The following is a 19,289-nucleotide window of genomic DNA, read 5'->3' as shown; positions in this document are numbered from 1 at the left end:
GTAATCATTACGATTGGGCTGGTTCATCAGTGAGGTGTATGGAGTGGTTTATCTTAACATTAATGGCCTATATTTTCACATTCTTTGTTTCTTGTGATTCATCACTGGAAAAACTGATCAATCCAGGTTTGCGTGACCACAGTAACCATGACGACAACAGCCAGACACACCTGGATTGAGCAGTTTGTCCTGTAATGAAACAAAGGAGCTGCTGAAGTTCAGGAAGTAGTGGAGTTGGGCATATTTAGCTTAAGTTGTTTTGCTTTTTGACTTTAAATCACTTAAAATACCCATTTTTCTCAATGGATAAACATCTGAACACACCTCTGCACATGTGAATTGGTTGAGTCCAATTTTCACCTTCACCATGGACCAGTTTTTGGTCCACTCTATAAAGCCTCGAGCTCAACGCTATTTCTGACATTTTGTTGAAAAAGCTTTGAGGATTGTAGGCAAAACGTCTATTTCTAGTGGAATGTTTTTTTTTTGTTTTGTTTTTTGGAATGACTATGACCTGGATGACTGAGAATCTTCACAGTTTCCAGTTAGATACTAAACTGCGTTTCCCAACAAAGGCCGTTTTCTACAACGTCCATGTCACATTTTTGTGGGAAAAAAGTCAGGGGGCGGAGCTTACAGTACAAACTAAACTGTTCTCCTTACTCAGGGTTTAAAACTGTGCAGAATTTGGGTACAATTCCTTAAATGATGCTGCAAAGCTCAAGCGGTTAACGACTAGCACTGATAGTAGAGCTTGTCTGGCGCTAATATCAGATTCTGCTCTGAATTGACAAATTGATATTGAATAGATAATGGATAAAAATAAATAGATCAAGAGAATTATTTCCATTACAAAGTTAGCACTACACATTTATTTGCAGAATCGGGAAAACTAGTGCATGTTTTGGGAATCGGAAATTGTTTAATGAATAAAAATGAAAATATTTAACCAAATAACCTGATCTTTGTAGCACCTGAGCTGTATCAATCTAAATGAAATCACAGCTCCTAGTGCCACCACAGATAAAACACATGTTGGGAAGGGTTGAAGTTGTGTGTGCTAGTTAACCCCCCGATGCCTATTGTTGCAAATATGCAACAAACCCTTTGTATTGCGTATACACCCAGGATAGCATGTCTTTCCCTCAGTGCCAGTTTTTACACATTCAGCATGGGCCCTACAACTGGTTCCCAACGGTGTATGTTATCATTCACCATTATAAATGTCGTCACAAATCTGTAATATACCTACATTTATATTTACTTTTAAAATAAAGAGAGTTTAAACATTTCAACTGTGCAATTATTTAAAGGCAAATATATAAATTTAAATATAAATGCATCCATAATTGTTCATGTGATTCATTATATAGATGCCTGCTAATCATGTAATTCTTCAATTATTGCCTGATTTTGATAGCACCTGAGCAGCTGCATCACAGTTGAAATAGAAGTTAGGTAGGGAACAAGTGCTTCTGAGCCATATATGCAACATATATATTAGGGTTGTAATATCAGTGTAGAGACATAATTGATATTGTAGATGAGTTATTTCAGGTTGGATTTGAATCTCCCGGGGTGGAAAATGGTCCCAGCACACCACTGATATTTATCAACACATGAAACAAATACGTACCCATCGGTTAGTGTATAGTTCCACCTCTGATCACGATCAATTTCCCTCTATTGATCTCAGAGTGCAAAAACAGACTATTTTTTATATGGCGATGAGAAACCAAATATTTTTTGTGGTTCCTACATAAAAAAAACTTGGCAGAAAACATAGAGGAATCTGTTTTCGGTCGATAGTTTTGTTTTAAAACACAAATTTTACTTTTAAAAAAAAAGTTCATTCAAATATGGATAACCTTCGTGCTAATGTTAGAGAAGGTTTTATTTACATTCTTTTTCGGTTTAAAGTGTTTTAAGTAGAAAATGCTGTTTCCCCAACTTTCAATACTGACCAATAGTACAAAAAATAAAATAAAATCCAGATGGAATTAGACAGTTCAAGCAGGTTTAGCCTCAAGCTTAGTTTTTTTTTTTAATGAAAGATCAGCATCAGTGTAGGGACGTCACTCCCCAGCGCTCTGAGCCAACACCCTTCCCTCAGCGGTACCCGCACCGGTCGTTCCATTTGGTTTGGTTGTCTCCACGCCATTCGCTTCAGACAAAAAGCACAGAAGAGAGCTGTGATTGGAGGCCGGCTGACCTCAGTCAGTCATTATAGGAGCTTTATGAGATGACGTCCTGGGAGTCGCCGTTAGGCCGTGACCTGTTCACCAGCGGTGGGAGGGGCTTCTTGTAAAAATCTGCAGAGAGGAGGAGAAAAGGATTTGGTTCCATTACTAAATGGTTTCTATTGAGTTCTCAGCAGAAAAGAAGCTGGTTAATGTTCTAAGACACAAGACGATGGAGGCGAGCGATGTGAAGAGAAGGTGAGAATGATTCAGACATCTGCAGCCATGGAGAAACATTCAAGCTCATGCATGGAGACATGCAGGAGGGGGAAGAAGCAGATGAGTGTCTGAGAGACTGATTAATAGTCAGGATACATTATAAGCCAGACGCATCATTGTTTCCTTCTGAAAACACAAAAACTACAAGCTGGTTTAAATGAGGGAAGCGCTGACATTAAATGGGTCAAACCCAGAAGTTAGTGACAGGAAGTGAGAGGAGCGGACGATCGGCAGACGCTTTACCAGAATGTCCAGAGTCTCCCAGAGGCTCTAGTTTGGGCAGCCTGGAGACTTTGGGAGTGGCCCATCCCACTGGAGGGAGAGGATTAGGAAAAAAAAACTGATTAGAGGAAAAAAGGACAGCAGAGGGAGCTATTATCCTTCAGCTTAACTATGGAGAGATCTGCACTGGGAGAGAAACCTCTACTGGTTAGACTAGTTACAACTGGAAAATGGCTAGCAAGGAAAGATAGACCTGAGAAAAGGACAGAAAGAAAGAAGGGTAGACCTGAGAGAAGGACACGAGGAAAGAAGGATAGACTTGGGGGAAGGAAACGAGGAAAGAAGGGTAGAACTGAGGGAAGGACACAAGGAAAGAAGGGTAGATCTGAGGGAAGGACACAAGGAAAGAAGGATAGACTTGAGGGATGGACACAAAGAAAGAAGGGTAGACCTGAGGGAAGGACACAAGGAAAGAAGGGTAGACCTGAGGGAAGGACACAAGGAAAGAAGGATAGATCTGAGGGAAGGACACAAGGAAAGAAGGGTAGATCTGAGGGAAGGACACAAGGAAAGAAGGGTAGACCTGAGGGAAGGACACAAGGAAAGAAGGGTAGACTTGGGGGAAGGAAACGAGGAAAGAAGGGTAGACCTGAGAGAACGACAAGAGGAAGGAAGGATAGACTTGGGAGGAAGGACAAGCGGAAGGAAGGATAGACCTGAGGGAAGGACACAAGGAAAGAAGGATAGACCTGGAGGAAGGGCATGAGGAAAGAAGGATAGACCTGAGGGAAGGACACGAGGAAAGGAGGATAGATCTGAGGGATGGTCACGATTAAAGAAGAATAGATCTGAGGGAAGGACACGAGGAAAGAAGGATTGACTTGGGGGAAGGACACGAGGAAAGAAGGATAGACCTGAGGGAAGGACACGAGGAAAGAAGGATAGACCTGGAGGAAGGGCATGAGGAAAGAAGGATAGACCTGAGGGAAGGACACGAGGAAAGGAGGATAGATCTGAGGGATGGTCACGATTAAAGAAGAATAGATCTGAGGGAAGGACACGAGGAAAGAAGGATTGACTTGGGGGAAGGACACGAGGAAAGAAGGATAGACCTGAGGGAAGGACACGAGGAAAGAAGGATAGACCTGAGAGAAGGACATGTGGAAAGAAGGATAGACTTGGAGGAAGGACAAGAGGAAGGAAGGATAGACTTGGAGGAAGAAGGGATAGACTTGTAGGATAGACACAAGGAGAAAAGAAAGATAGAAAGAAAGTCCTGCTGTCTGTCTTGTTATGGAGGAGCTCTCCTCTTCAAAAGACTTGATGCTGATTCTCATCATGGTCTCTTCTCTGTTATGAGGACAACTATGCAATCTGCTTGTTTAATCTGTCTGAGGTACCGGAACCATGGCTGATATGATAGGGCTGTTTTTTTTTTTGTTTTTTTTAATGAATCCATCACCTCTAATAAAACTCAAATTCTGTTTACTCCATAGAGATGAGATTAGTGTTTATTAGACCTGAAGACAACTGGGTCCAACACCTTCTGGCAAGCCGTTCTAAAACTCCCCCTTTCACTAAATTCCCCATTTCCCATCAGACATCTAACTGGCAGCCTGTTGCTGTGGCAGGCCTCTTTGACAGAGGCTCACTGACTCACCAGGTGGAGGCGGCGGTGTGGGGCTCTCTGCTGGCCCTTCGTCCGTCCTCAGCGGGTCTACCCTGTGTTTCCTCTTTAGGTGCAGCTTGCTCGACTTCTTCTTGCTCTGCTCACCTGCTGGGATCCAACAAGCAGACATGTATAAAATATTCAGTCCTTTTGGCTCATTCGGAAAGACTCGTTTTAAACCCCAATCACTGATCATTAACAATGAAGTAACAGAAACTCACCTAAAGGTGTGTTTTCTGGTGTTGGTCTCGTGTGATTGGGCTCTCCAGCAATTTCTTCCTCAAACTCTTCTTCCTCGTTCTCCAAGCTCTCCTTCGGACCGTTGCTCCTGTCTTCCTGAAGCTCTATTTGCTCCTTCCTCTCAGGCTCTTGCTCTTCTTTCTAAGAAGAAAAAGGTGTCACTCCTTTGCTTTAGGAGACACACTGCAGTTTTATGATTTAATCAGAGATCCTGAACCTTGGAGATCAGGTTTCCGATGGGCTGGAAGGGGCTCTGTATGCTCTCGTTATCAGCTTCCTCTTCCTGGACAGGCCTTCCTTCTTGCTCTGCCTCCTCCCTCTCCAGCCGTTCTCTGTGAAAAGAGTTAATATGGACCGTTCCACATAATAAACCTCTGCTTTCTTATTTTCTTCCCCTGTTTTTAAGTTTTCAAAGCCATTCTCCCACCTCTCCTCTCGTATCCGTCTCACTCTTTCGGCCCTCTCCTTCTTGTCCTGCTCCTCCAGAGCGCGCTGCTCCGCCGTGTCCTTCTGCACGCGTTCAGCAATGGCCTCGTAGTCTTTGGCTATGTTGCTGAGGAGCCAGCTCAGGCCTTTCTTGATGGACTTGTCCACCTTTTTTCCACAGCCTAAAATGGCAGAGCATGGTTCCTGGAATACAGACAACAAATATACGCCTTAAAACCTTTCCTTCTGAATTAGCTGTTACACTGGTTTAAGTAATTCTAATCAACTACGAAGTGCAGCAGTAGGACATAACGACTGCATTTTCTGTTGCTGCTATTAACTCTGTGCTTTTTCTTGAAGTGTTATGATTTAATTTTCATAATGTTATGACTTTACTTTGGTAATACTTTAGACTGGTAATTGATTGCGCAATGTTACTCACAATAATATAATTTAATTCTTGCACAGCTTTCATAATACTACAATATTAGTCCTGTAATTCTTTACCTTAATGTTCTAGAACTAATATTAGGACTATTTTTGTAATATAAGAAATATATCTCTTAGTATAGCCCTAATACTCCGTTTTACTCATATAGATATAGTCTCTGGGCTTTTATCTCAGTTTCACTGAAGGTGTGTACTTTTTTGTCGCAACAGAAAGTCGCCCTGGTTCAGTGAATCAGCGTTTTTTTTCCGTCTGCTTCCTGCCTTGTAAAATCCCACAATGGACGTGCATCCCTGTTCCTTTCATTTGTCCCCACATGCTTGCTCAGAATGGGGGATTGCCACAATTGTTTGTGTTAGATTATTAATTAGATTTTATATAATTTTAGAGGTTTTAATGAGTTGCATAAACTTAACTTATAAGATAACTTATTAAATTAACTGTCTTTGGATACTAGATAACCGGAAACGAGTTAGTTCTGTTTTTCTTATCACGTGCCTTGAGAAGCCGTTTCGTCCAAGTTGCCGACCTTTAAATATAAAGAATAATAGGAGGCTATAAATGAAAGCAGAACTGTTTTTTATATTAGGTGTGAAAAGACTCACAATCTGACAGAGACACTTGTTTTCGTTAACAAGCTTTTCTAGCGACAGGTTCTCAATGATGTCTGCTTCAGCCAGCGCTCCTTCCAGGTCTTGTTTGTTGGCAAGTCTGAGAGCAAAAAGAAAAACAACAAAAAAATGCGAAACTATTTCAAAATAAAGCATAAAGCATGCAATCCGATTAAGCCATTGTGTTTGACTGACTAGAATTAGAATCTCCAAATCATTTTACCAGATGGTAAAAAATAAAAAGCAGCACAAACATCATATAGAGGGCTTATGAGGGATTGCTTACACCAGCACGGGTTTCCCAGCGATGCGCGGGTGCTGAAGGACCTGCGCCATGGTCTCCCGCGTCTCCTGGATCCGCTGCACGTCGCTGGAGTCCACCACAAACACCACGCCGTGGGACTCCGAGTAGTAGTTCTTCCAGATGTCCCGGATCCTCTTCCCACCTCCAAGGTCAAAGATGGTCACCTCAAACTTTCCCTGCTTCAGGTCCACCTTGGAGAAGCCTACAGTGGGAGCCAAGTCCTGCGGATTCTCTGAAGAAGGATAAAAACACAAGCTTTAGATTGAGGACACACCCAATAAGCGAAAGACATTCTCAATTGGGACACCAACCTCCCTGTATTCCTCGCACCGCCGCCGTCTTTCCCGCATTATCCAGGCCCACCATCACCAGGGTCACTTTCCTGTGAGGAAAAACGAACACAAGCGCGTCATCAACTGACAGTCTCACCTGGTATTATCTCCCTTATGACGCATCTGAGGGCACAGATAAGCTAGGAAATAATCAGAGTCCCACGGCACAGAGAGTGCGTCAGCAACAGTCACCATGATGCTGCATAATTCCTCCATGATATGTTTTGTTAATTTTGCTGCCGATTAAAGACTTTTTTTTTTCTAATGCTTGCACATATTTTAAAGAAAGGAACACATTTCTGAAAATAATAATAATAATAAAAAAAGAAAATACAACAGGACAGGTTTAGGCAAAGCGAGGAGGAATTTTCCCCAACAGAGATATTGCTATGGTAACAACAAGGAAGTAGTCGAGGAATCAGGAGACACTATAGGTTAAAACTCCCTGAAAGGGAAACTTATTTGGATAAAGAATTAAAAAAGGAGTCTGATTAACCTCCAACACTTTAAAATATCAGCAAAAACAATCATAACAGTCATATTTATATTTCTAAACCAGAGATTGCTGTTCAAGCGCTTCAGAGACCATCCTCAAAGCTGAGAGATCCACTAAGAGAGCTTTTTTTTTTTTTTTTTAAAGAGGCTTTCCAGGCTTTCAATCAGAAAGACAAAACAAAGCCGTGCATTTTCCAAGCCCAAACAGCACGACTTCATCCTCCACCTCAGGGCTGCATACTTAACTTTGACATTTGCGCCTCAAAGACATCAAACGCACAATCCATGTAACCGTCCTCTGCAGCCAGCTGGCCTTCATGAGTCCGGGAGCTGAAAACGTCGTCCACTAACCCATAACCGCAACGGCGTTGCCGCTTGGAAAACCACAGACAGCAGCGGGCAGCATGAAGGAGAGCCACTGAACCGACCTGGCTGCAGGATTAAGCGGGATTTCTGTCTAAGTCTGAGGGATCAGATGCCTCCCAGTCACCACGTGAGTTAAGTAGTGTTGATTACTTCCTGCTCGGCTGATGACTTACAACTAAATGTTTGATATAAAGAACAACAAACAGCAGGAAAAACGTCTATGTATCAACTACTCTACATTCTGGTGATTTAACTGGTTGCTGAATATCTGAGGGGCTCAATAAACAGAGGTTTTAGTCAAACACTGAAAATAGGGAGAATCTAAATTATAGGGGCCGTAAAATATGGCACTTTTAATTTAGCCCTATAGTTATTTTAAAACTATTCAATTAAAAAAATTAATTTGTTGTATTGCATGTTCTTATACCAGTTTTTTTTTTTTTCTTTTTGCTAATTATCTCCATATCCAGATCCTCGCTTTCACCTGTGCCGCCTTGCTTTATTGAAACAAACATCGCCTCTATGAACTGGTAATTCTTTGTGTTTTGTTTTTTTGTCACATTTAGCCTTTTTTAGCTTTATGAAATGTTTAGTTGTTCTGTTTCACCCTCCATTGTTTTTCCTTATTGTATATATAAATAATAAAAACATATAGGAGAATAATAAACATATGCACTGCATGGTAAATAAATGAAACTCAGCTTAAAGACAATGTGCTAACCCTAAAAAGCAGCTATTAACTTTATAAGCCCTCAGCAGATTCAGTTATCAAAAATAAGATTTAATGCAGTAAATTTAAATCAGGTTATTAAATGAAATAGTTTATCCGTTCGAAATAGGTTTTAGCATTTTTTAAGAGGGGCTGAACTTCAAAGATTATATTGTTTTTTCTTCCTTTAAAAGATGAAAATGACCAAATATCTTCCGGCTGACGTATCAGTCTACTTTTATTTTAAAAAGTTTCTTTAGTTAAAAGTTATTTGAAAAATAAATTCTAAAAGATGGACGTTTTTTTTTTTTTTTTTTTTTTTTTTTTTTTTTTTTTAACACAAAAAAATGTCATTTTATACCCAGAAGATACGCATGTAGATGACCCAGTACAGGTTAATGCTGCATCTATATGATGGAAAGCATTTAGGTATCTCCTTCTGGACAGAATACAACTTTTATTGTTTAAACTGAACAAAAACAAGTGAACTTTGAGCAAAATGTTACTTTAAAAGAGGGAATAACTAATAATACATAACCAAGTCTGTTTTTTGTTCATAAAAAATTGTTATACGAATTAGTTTATTCTTAATAGGTGTGTTTTACTTAATAAAAATGGTCTAATTATGTTCGATAATGATATACTTCTTGCATTAAATACAATAAATATTAAAGTGACAAAGCTGGTAAAAATGCTTTTTTCTGCAGTGTCAGAGCCTCACAAAAAAAATAACTGCCTTCAAGACAAACCCAGGATCATAAAGGTCGATCCGTAACTAACAAAGAAAAATTATTTATTAAAGCTATTGTGGAGGATGTTCGTTTTGCGGGTTGATCATCTAAATAAGTGATCCTCCTACTTGTCAATCATTCTGGTGATATGTTTATATAAGGCTGTCCTACGTGCTTGTCCCCATTTCTACTTACAAGTGGTCTGACATAGTTGAAAAATAGCAAAGTAAGCTTGTATGAGTGATGCAAATAGCAATTTTTAAACTCTGTGAGAAATGGGCTTGTGCACGCTGTCGCACACTTTTAATAGGCGGTCTCTCGCGGGAGCTGGTGCAAGGTTATGCATGTGCATTTTCTTTAAGTAGAGAGGGCAATTCTTTCAAATAATTCACGAAGATACTTGTGAAGATACTCACGAAGGGACTTTTTTGCAACAAAAAAAAAACATTAATACCCAAAGATCCATCTGCAGATGACCCAGTAGAGGTCAATGCTGCGTTTATATGATACAAAGCATCCAAGTATCTTCTTCTGGACAGAATTCAACTGTTTTCTTAAATTGAATAAAAACAAGTAAACTTTGAGCAAAATGTTAATCTGAAAAAAAAGAAACAATAATACAGGAATAATAAAGTCTGTCAAAAAATAATTATAATGATTAGTTCATTTTTTCATTGTGTATTAAACTAATAAAAAAGATGCTCTTATAAAGTTTTATTATGATATATGTCTGCTTTTATTGCAATGAAGATTAAAGTGACTAAGCTGCTAAAAAGGCAGTTCTTCTTTATAGCTATAAATCTTTCCCTGCAGTGTCAGAGCTTCATAAAAAAAATCTACCCTAAGACAAATTTAGAAAAGCAAACACAGCAATTATTCATTTCCTGATGAAACCAACAGTGATAAATGTTTAAAAAAGGAAAACCCGCAATCAGTTTTTGGAGTTTCCGATTTCTTTTACTAAAATCAAGGTTACTTATACAGGAATTTATATTATCAATAATAATAACTGAACATTATTAATTGCACATTGGATAAATTCACTTCTGCATTTAACCCATCCATTTGGGAGCAGTGGACTGCCATTGTGCAGCGCCAGGGGAGCAGTGTGGGGTTAAGGGTCTTGCTCAGGAACCAGTGCAGGCTGTGGGGATTGAACCGGCTACTTGCAACCTTCTCAGAGCAGAAGCGCACTGCTCTAACCACTAGGCCAACACTGCTCAATTATCATGATTTTTTATTGTTTTTAAATAAATATATGAAAATTGTCCAAATCCCCATCTACCACAGTTCTCAGTCTATTAATCCTGTTTTTTAGTTATCTCCTTGAAACACTTCAGTCTGGGTTAAAGGTTCGTCGTACAGAATCAGCATTACTGCGAGTTTTTAATGACATCCTCCGGGCTTGTGACTCTGGTAGCTACATTATTTTAGTTCTGCTTGATGTAACAGCTGCTTTCTACAAGGTCGACCATCATGTTCTGATAACACATCTGAATCAATTAGTAGGGATCCAACACACTGTTCTTAATTGGTTCAGCTCATACCTGACGGACCAATCTTTCTGCGTCAAAATTGGCGACACCTAATCGTCCAGTACTTATCTGTCCTACGGGTCCCACAAGGCTCAATTTTAGGGGCCCTGCTCCTTTCTTTGCATCTCTGCCACTCAGTTCCATTCTGGGCAGACATGGGATAGATTTCCATTTTTATGCTGATGAATGCCAAATCCGTTTGCCTCTAAAGCAGGGCGACCTTTTTTCAGTAGAGTCTTTATTAAACTGTTTAGACAACGTTAACGCCTAGCTGGCCCTGAACTTTTTACATTTTAATGTCAAGAAAACTCAGTTTATTGTGTTTGGAACAAATCCCACCAATGACTTCCCTACTAGGAGCCCTGACACCATATTTTAAATCCACCTTCACAAATTTGGGTTTTAAGGTGGACAGTGATTTTAAATTGGGAAGGAAAATTGGAGGAGTTGTCAGCAGTTATTTAAAGGCAACCCTTTTAAACAGTTATCATTTTTTTTTTTTATCTCGATTGGATTAATGTAATGGACTCTATACTGGTGTGTGTCAGTCTTTGCCGTCTCGCCTACAGCTGGTGCAAAACACGGCTGCTCGTCTTTTAACTGGAACCCCAAAATATGATCATATCACTTTTGTCCTGGCCTCACTTCAATGGCTGCCTATGCATCTTTAGTTTTGCACGAAAAATACACTTTAAACTACCTCAACAGGCTTGTATCCCTTTAGTCATGTACAAAAAAACTATTTAATCACTGACTTTTCTGTGTTTTTTGAAGAGTATGACAATCTGACCTTTTACGTTGTTTTTTCGTGAAAGTAGTTTAAAATGTATTTTTCACACAACTCTAAAGGGATAAATGCATAGTGACGCCTTGCGCATGCGTATTGACTAGGGGTATGCTGGTCTGACAATGTCCACATTTTAAAACAAGCCTAAAAACTTTTATTAGCTGGCTTTTCACACTGACAGGACCAAATTGTCGTGACCTTCTGTATTTAGCTTAAACAAACTCATATTATTGTCTTATTTTATAACTTCATGCTGTATTTTATCATTTTTAGATATGGTCAGTGTTTTAAAGGGTTCTTCAAAAAAAGATTTAAAAAAAAAAATACATCATGCTTCAAAGCAGAGGCGTAGCCAGAACATTTTTATAAGGGTGTCCAGGCAATAACTAATGTACACTGAGGGGTGGCTGAAAGCAGATGGGCACCAAAACCTCACGGTCAATCTCCACTGTTCCAACAGGAAAATTAACAAGCAAAACATCCATATTTTCTAAATAAAGAAAAACTATATTTTCCTCCAGCCTTTGCTAACAAATAGATGAATATATTCAAAAATCAGTGTGTTCTAGATAAAAGGTATAGTGGATAAAATTCTTTCAGCTTTCCATTGTCATTACTTAACCATTCTCCATAAAATTGATATTTACAACTACCGTACTAATATCTACATGAATGGATTATTTAATACGTTTTTATTAAAATAGTTATTTATCTATGATTTCACTGAAGACTCCTAGGTGACTTCTCTCTTTACCCCATAAAACACCAAATCTATTTCTGCTTGAATTCTGTATTTAACATCTTTAATATTAGTATATTGATGTGCATAATTAACAACTGTGTTTTTGTTGTCAAGTAATTGTTAATATAAGAAAAAAATGTTGAGAGTATAACTGTTGCCACCATCTGTATTAGAGGGAAAAAAATGGTTGGGGTGGCCAATGATTAGCTAAGGGTGGCCATGGCCACCCCTGGCCCCCCATCTAGCTCTGCCCCAGCCTTTAAGTTTCTACCCCTGAGCAACAAATCTGTCAAGTCAAATCTAAATAAACCTTCTATCCATTCACTCTGCCCCGACAGTATATCCATGATAAGTGATCAGCTAATGTATTCCATAAGTTCAAACATGAATAAACAGCATTAGAGGTGAGAAATTGTGGATCTGTTGATGAAATCTGTGAGTGAGCTGCTCTGATTGGAGCTCCAGCTCACCTGGCAGGCTCTCTCCACCGTTTTAGCCAGCTGCAGCAGTTCGCCATCAAGCTGAACATCTCAGTCCACCTCCAGATCGCGGCGGTTCCTTAGGTGGCCATCTATCCGGGAGGAAATGATGGAGGGAGATCCTCTATCTAGCTATCCAGATCAACGGCTCTTTAAATCACTCGCTGCATCACTGTGAGCTAACTCACCGTGTCATTGCCCTTAACATATTCCGAGTTATTCAACATGACTGGGGGAACACACAAGGGATATAAATAAAACACTGACTTAGGTGACAATGTTTCCACCAGAACTAGAAAAATCCCGTTACCTAAGGTTTACCGAAGCTAACCCAGCTAGCAGGAGGCTAATTTGTTAGCGTCTCTGCGAACAGAGACTCCTTCCGACGCTGGCTGGGAGATTAACTCCGTAAAGACGTGAGAAAAAAACGGGGGAAAAAAACTATGATTTCCAGTGACTATTTCACCGAAAGCAACATTTTGTCCACTTAGCTTGTGGAGGTCCGCTTTGTTTACGCCCGTCGTTTCTGCTGCTAGGCTGCGGACGTGATGACGTCATCCACGCAGGGCTGCCCTGAGATGCCACATTCGCCAGGTTCCTATCCATAGTTATTCTTAATTATTTCCACCTAAAGCAAATTAAGTTCATAGAGGGACACTTTAAAGTACGGAAGAGGATTAGGACCACTAAAAAATAAAGTTTACTGATTTTTAAATTTTATTTCAATATGACATGAGAAAAAAGTCAGAATTCTGTCTTTAATCAAAGAATTCTGACTTTTCTTCTCAGAATTCTGACTTTAATCTCAGAATTCTGATTTGAATCTCAGAATTCTGACTTTTCTTCTCAGAATTCTGACTTTAATCCCAGGATTCTGACTTTAATCCCAGAATTCTGACTTTAATCCCAGAATTCTGACTTTCTTCTCAGAATTCTGACTTTCTTCTCAGAATTCTGACTTTCTTCTCAGAATTCTGACTTTCTTCTCAGAATTCTGATTTTAATCTCAAAATTCTGACTTTTCTTCTCAGAATTCTGACTTTAAACCCAGAACTCTGACTTTCTTCTGAGAATTCTGACTTTAATCTCAAAATTCTGACTTTTCTTCTCAGAATTCTGACTTTAATCCCAGAATTCTTACTTTCTACTGAGAGTTCTGACTTTAATCTCAGATTTCTGACTTTTCTTCTCAGAATTCTGACTTTAATCTCAGAATCCTGACTTTTTTTCTCATACTATACTGAAATAAAATATAAAAATCAGTTAACTTCTTTTTTTTTTTTCAGTGACCGTAATGTTCTTCCATTGTAAACTATAGTTCTTAATTTTATTTTTTATGTGAGACATGTGCGGTTCTAGATGGGGGCCAGCAGGGGCTAGTGCGACAAACCCACTTCAAGCAAGTGGGTTTAACCAATTAAACCAATTAAAAAGGGGTAACCAATTAAAAACCAGCGGGGTCCAAATAAAGAAGATCAACAACCAGTAAAGGTCCGGAGACATTTTTCTTAATAATCTGCTACTTTATACAGAACATTGAAATAAAATGAGGTGGTAATGCATACATACACTGACTTTTTAAATAAATATATTTCAAAAAACAAAGGACAATGTTTCCATTTTAAAATCTAAAGAGTTTTTAAGTAGAAAACAATCATTTAGTTTGTTTTAAACCTGAGTAGGTGTTGTTCATTCTTTTGAAGCAGTTAAGCCAGTTGGTTTGCTCCCTATGAGACATTTGAGACAGGGTCTGCTTGCAGGGGATAGGCAGTGATGGTCTGATCTCTGATAATCAACGTTTTTCAATTTGTGCCAATTAAGTGAAAGATTGGTGTACAACAGGAAAATAACATGATGTACTCAAGACATAGCTCATTGTAATGGGAACTAACAGAGAAGTTCCCTGTCAGGGAATCGAACCCTGGTCTCCTGCATGACAGATAGTAATACTCATAACTTCTTCTTTGCTCACTATTGTCTTTTCATGCTTGGCCATCAATGCATTTTGACTCGTTTCCTTTCAATCTGGGTCATTTATTGTTTTTTCTATTGTGCCACTACACCCTGAAAGGTTTCAAAAGGCAGACACTGGTGAGAAACAGCCTCACTAATTTACTTCTCGCTAAGCAGAATTTCTTCTTAATGACATTGATTCTGTCAAAGTCAAAGGAATTTCAGACTTGGGTCCTAAGTGCCTATACTTGACCTGGAATACACTGCTGGGGAAGATTCTCAGTCATCCAGGACATACTCATTCCAAAAAACAGTGGTACAAACTATCTCAAAGACTGAATGTCAGCGTAATACCACTGAATGTGTTTTTGAATCTTAATATTGCATGATGGAAAACTATATTTATCCATAAAACGTAGTCAAAGGCAATGGTCGTTGAGCAACAACCTCACTACAGGTGCTGGTCATAAAATTAGAATATCATGAAAAAGTAGATTGATTTCAGTAATTCCATTTAAAAAGTGAAACTTGTATATTATATTCATACATTACATACAAACTCATATATTTCAGATGTTTATTTTGTTTAATTTTGATGATTACAAATGACAACAAATGAAAATCTCAAATTCATCATATCAGAAAATTAGAATATTACTGAAGACCAATAAAAACAAAGGATTTATAGAAATGTTGGCCAACTGAAAAGTATGAACATGAAAAGTATGAGCATGTACAGCACTCAGTATTTAGTTGGGCCTCCTTTGGCCTGTATTACTGCAGCAATGCGGCATGGCATGGAGTCGATCAGTCTGTGGCACTGCTCAGGTGTTATGATAGCCCAGGTTGCTCTAATAGTGGCTTTTAGCTCTTCTGAATTGTTGGGTCTGGTGTATTGCATCTTCTTCTTCACAATACCCCATAGATTTTCTATGGGGTTAAGGTCAGGAGAGTTTGCTGGCCAATTAAGAACAGGGATACCATGGTCCTTCAACCAGGTACTGGTAGCTTTGGCACTGTGTGCAGGTGCCAAGTCCTGTTGGAAAATGAAATCTGCATCTCCAAAAAGTTGGTCAGCTGCAGGAAGCATGAAGTGCTCTAAAACTTCCTGGTATGTGGCTGCGTTGACCCTGGACCTCAGAAAACACAATGGACCAACACCAGCAGATGACATGGCACCCCAAACCATCACTGACTGTGGAAACTTTACACTGGACTTCAAGCAACGTGGATGAAGTGCCTCTCTTCTTTTCCTCCAGACTCTGGGACCTTGATTTCCAAAGGAAATGCAAAATTTACTTTCATCAGAGAACATGACATTGGACCACTCACCAGCAGTCCAGTCCTGTTTCTCTTTAGCCCAGGCAAGACGCTTCTGACGCTGTCTGTGGTTCAAGAGTGGCTTGACACAAGGAATGCGACAGCAGAAACCCATGTCTTTCATACGTCTGTGTGTGGTGGTTCTTGAAGCACTCACTCCAGCTGCAGTCCACTCTTTGTGAATCTCCCCCACATTTTTGAATGGGTTTTGTTTCACAATCCTCTCCAGGGTGCGGTTATCTCTCTTGCTTGTACACTTTTTTCGACCACATCTTTTCCTTCCCTTCGCCTCTCTATTAATGTGCTTGGACACTGAGCTCTGTGAACAGCCAGCCTCTTTAGCGATGACCTTTTGTGTCTTGCCCTCCTTGTGCAAGGTGTCGATGGTCGTCTTTTGGACAACTGTCAAGTCAGCAGTCTTCCCCATAATTGTGTAGCCTATAGAACTAGACTGAAAGACCATTTAAAGGCTTTTGCAGGTGGTTTGAGTTAATTAGCTGATTAGAGTGTGGCACCAGGGGCCATCAATTTTGAACCTTTTCACAATATTCTAATTTTCTGATATGATGAATTTGAGATTTTCATTTGTTGTCATTTGTAATCATCAAAATTAAACAAAATAAACATCTGAAATATATGAGTTTGTATGTAATGTATGAATATAATATACAAGTTTCACTTTTTAAATGGAATTACTGAAATTAATCTACTTTTTCATGATATTCTAATTTTATGACCAGCACCTGTAATTTACTTGCTTGACTCCTGTTGCTTGCAGCAGGAAGTAGAGCCTTCTGCAAGCAGTCAAGGGACAGTCGGCAGTTGAACATGCTCCTTCTACTTGTTTGTCATAATCTCAGTCCCGATTCTGAGCAGTTTGAGATTAATGTAAAAGAAACCCTTCAAATGCATTACTTTGCTATATGAGAGGGTAGGACGACAGAAATTAGAAAACAGCTGGTGAAAGAAAAGCAACACATATTAACAAGCTGTTTTGTGGTTTTGTTCTGGCAGGGGCAAACTCCACCACAAGACTTGGTTTTGGGATGGGATGTACAAGCAGTCAGTCCTTATGATGAGATGTAGGGGTTTTGGCTTCCAGTGGGAATCTCATTTCATTTCCCAGACAATGCTTGAGTTTAAGTGTTGTTCATTCTTTTGAAGCAGTTTTACCAGCTCAATGGGTTTGCACCATAAGAGAGATCTGAGACAGGGTCTACTTGCAGGTGACAGGCAGTGATGGTCTGATCTCTGATAAGGGCAACATCAAATCAAGGTTTTTCAATTTGTGCCTATTAAGTGAACGATTGGTGTACAACAGGAAAAGAACTTGATGTACTCAAGACATAGTTCATTGAAATAGGAACTAAAAGACAAGCTCCCCGTCAGGGAATCGAACCCTGGTCTCCCGCGTGACAGGCGGGGATACTCACCACTATACTAACGAGGACTTGATAGGTCTCTGACCACGCCCCATCATTCGACGACAGATTGCGTGTCATGCGTGGACAAGTGACCACATACAACATGGGAAATTTTAAGCAAACATTTTGCAGCATCCGTTTGCAATTTGCCAAACACAGCAAATCACTGGAATATTTTCATTACAACATGGCTGCAGCATAGTCTTGCTTGTCTTGTACATAGGTAATCAAAGAATTTCCCACTTTTTATTAATAACAGCTCATTCTTTTGAGAGAGCTGTTGACAGTATTCTTAAGCAATGGGACAGCTTGTGGATTCCATTGCTTTTCTTTGCTCACTATTGTCTTTTCATGCTTGGCCATCAATGCATTTTGACTCGTTTCCTTTCAATCTGGGTCGTTTATTGTTTTTTCTATTGTGCCACTACACCCTGAAAGGTTTCAAAAGGCAGACACTGGTGAGAAACAGCCTCACTAATTTACTTCTCGCTAAGCAGAATTTCTTCTTAATGACATTGATTCTGTCAAGGTCAAAAGATTTTTCAGACTTGGGTCCTAAGTGCCTATACTTGACCTGGAATACACTGCTGGGGAAGATTCTCAGTCATCCAGGACATACTCATTCCAAAAAACAGTGGTACAAACTATCTCAAAGACTGAATGTCAGCGTAATACCACTGAATGTGTTTTTGAATCTTAATATTGCATGATGGAAAACTATATTTATCCATAAAACGTAGTCAAAGGCAATGGTCGTTGAGCAACAACCTCACTAATTTACTTGCTTGACTCCTGTTGCTTGCAGCAGGAAGTAGAGCCTTCTGCAAGCAGTCAAGGGACAGTCGGCAGTTGAACATGCTCCTTCTACTTGTTTGTCATAATCTCAGTCCCGATTCTGAGCAGTTTGAGATTAATGTAAAAGAAACCCTTCAAATGCATTACTTTGCTATATGAGAGGGTAGGACGACAGAAATTAGAAAACAGCTGGTGAAAGAAAAGCAACACATATTAACAAGCTGTTTTGTGGTTTTGTTCTGGCAGGGGCAAACTCCACCACAAGACTTGGTTTTGGGATGGGATGTACAAGCAGTCAGTCCTTATGATGAGATGTAGGGGTTTTGGCTTCCAGTGGGAATCTCATTTCATTTCCCAGACAATGCTTGAGTTTAAGTGTTGTTCATTCTTTTGAAGCAGTTTTACCAGCTCAATGGGTTTGCACCATAAGAGAGATCTGAGACAGGTTCTACTTGCAGGTGACAGGCAGTGATGGTCTGATCTCTGATAAGGGCAACATCAAATCAAGGTTTTTCAATTTGTGCCTATTAAGTGAACGATTGGTGTACAACAGGAAAAGAACTTGATGTACTCAAGACATAGTTCATTGAAATAGGAACTAAAAGACAAGCTCCCCGTCAGGGAATCGAACCCTGGTCTCCCGCGTGACAGGCGGGGATACTCACCACTATACTAACGAGGACTTGATAGGTCTCTGACCACGCCCCATCATTCGACGACAGATTGCGTGTCATGCGTGGACAAGTGACCACATACAACATGGGAAATTTTAAGCAAACATTTTGCAGCATCCGTTTGCAATTTGCCAAACACAGCAAATCACTGGAATATTTTCATTACAACATGGCTGCAGCATAGTCTTGCTTGTCTTGTACATAGGTAATCAAAGAATTTCCCACTTTTTATTAATAACAGCTCATTCTTTTGAGAGAGCTGTTGACAGTATTCTTAAGCAATGACTTGGATCCGTTTTTCCACATGTTATCACAATTTGACGTTCTTTGTGTTTTGTTTTCTTTTATACTATTAGACGACGTCAATATTGCTAGGATTCTTTTGCTTGTCTCAGTCAAGTTTTAGCTTGCAGTGCCTAACTGAACTGCTGGAATCCCTAGATATTCTAAACTCACATTCAGATGTAATACTGATTTGATTATCATAGAATTTCATACTTAAGCAATGGTCACACTAATTATGCTATCTTTTTACAAGTAGCTGAAAGCATATATCTCTACTGTGTAC

General features: G+C 39.5%; 1 protein-coding gene and 2 non-coding genes across 7 annotated transcripts; all 3 read right to left on the bottom strand.

Moving 5' to 3' along the window:
* Nucleotides 1-2,004: 2,004 nt before the first annotated feature.
* On the bottom strand, nucleotides 2,005-13,105 carry arl13b (ADP-ribosylation factor-like 13b). Of its 5 annotated transcripts, XM_038269897.1 has the most exons (11): nucleotides 12,866-13,105; nucleotides 12,547-12,784; nucleotides 6,691-6,761; nucleotides 6,362-6,611; nucleotides 6,070-6,175; nucleotides 5,018-5,220; nucleotides 4,808-4,922; nucleotides 4,572-4,731; nucleotides 4,342-4,458; nucleotides 2,703-2,771; nucleotides 2,005-2,312 (listed from the first exon to the last, which is right to left on the bottom strand). In XM_038269897.1, the coding sequence occupies exons 2-11, from the start codon at nucleotides 12,603-12,605 to the stop codon at nucleotides 2,236-2,238; spliced, it is 1,227 nt and encodes a 408-aa protein (XP_038125825.1). In that variant the 5' UTR covers nucleotides 12,606-12,784; nucleotides 12,866-13,105; the 3' UTR covers nucleotides 2,005-2,235. The 5 variants fall into 5 exon arrangements, with proteins under 5 accessions (XP_038125825.1, XP_038125824.1, XP_038125823.1 ...); XM_038269896.1 differs by lacking the exons at nucleotides 12,547-12,784; nucleotides 12,866-13,105 and adding an exon at nucleotides 7,452-7,645 and having other exon boundaries at nucleotides 4,342-4,455; XM_038269895.1 differs by lacking the exons at nucleotides 12,547-12,784; nucleotides 12,866-13,105 and adding an exon at nucleotides 7,452-7,641.
* A 4,101-nt stretch (nucleotides 13,106-17,206) lies between these two features.
* On the bottom strand, nucleotides 17,207-17,278 carry trnad-guc. Its single transcript has one exon. It is a non-coding gene; the product is annotated as a tRNA-Asp (tRNA).
* A 1,379-nt stretch (nucleotides 17,279-18,657) lies between these two features.
* Nucleotides 18,658-18,729, bottom strand: trnad-guc. The gene has a single exon. It is a non-coding gene; the product is annotated as a tRNA-Asp (tRNA).
* Between the last annotated feature and the right edge of the window lie 560 nt (nucleotides 18,730-19,289).

Source organism: Cyprinodon tularosa, unplaced genomic scaffold (assembly GCF_016077235.1).
Source record: "Cyprinodon tularosa strain WSP-4 unplaced genomic scaffold, ASM1607723v1 ctg740, whole genome shotgun sequence".
Classification (NCBI taxonomy): Eukaryota; Metazoa; Chordata; class Actinopteri; order Cyprinodontiformes; family Cyprinodontidae; genus Cyprinodon; species Cyprinodon tularosa.
This window is presented reverse-complemented; position numbering and strand designations above follow the sequence as displayed.

Coding starts and splice junctions, on each gene's coding strand:
- arl13b (XM_038269895.1), bottom strand. CDS start 7,525: ATGAAGGCCAGCTGGCTGCAGAGGACGGTTACATGGATTGTGCGTTTG. Junction 4,732..4,807: donor TCGGAAACCTGATCTCCAAG/GTTCAGGATCTC, acceptor TTTTCTTCTTAG/AAAGAAGAGCAAGAGCCTGA. Junction 4,459..4,571: donor ACCAGAAAACACACCTTTAG/GTGAGTTTCTGT, acceptor GTTGGATCCCAG/CAGGTGAGCAGAGCAAGAAG.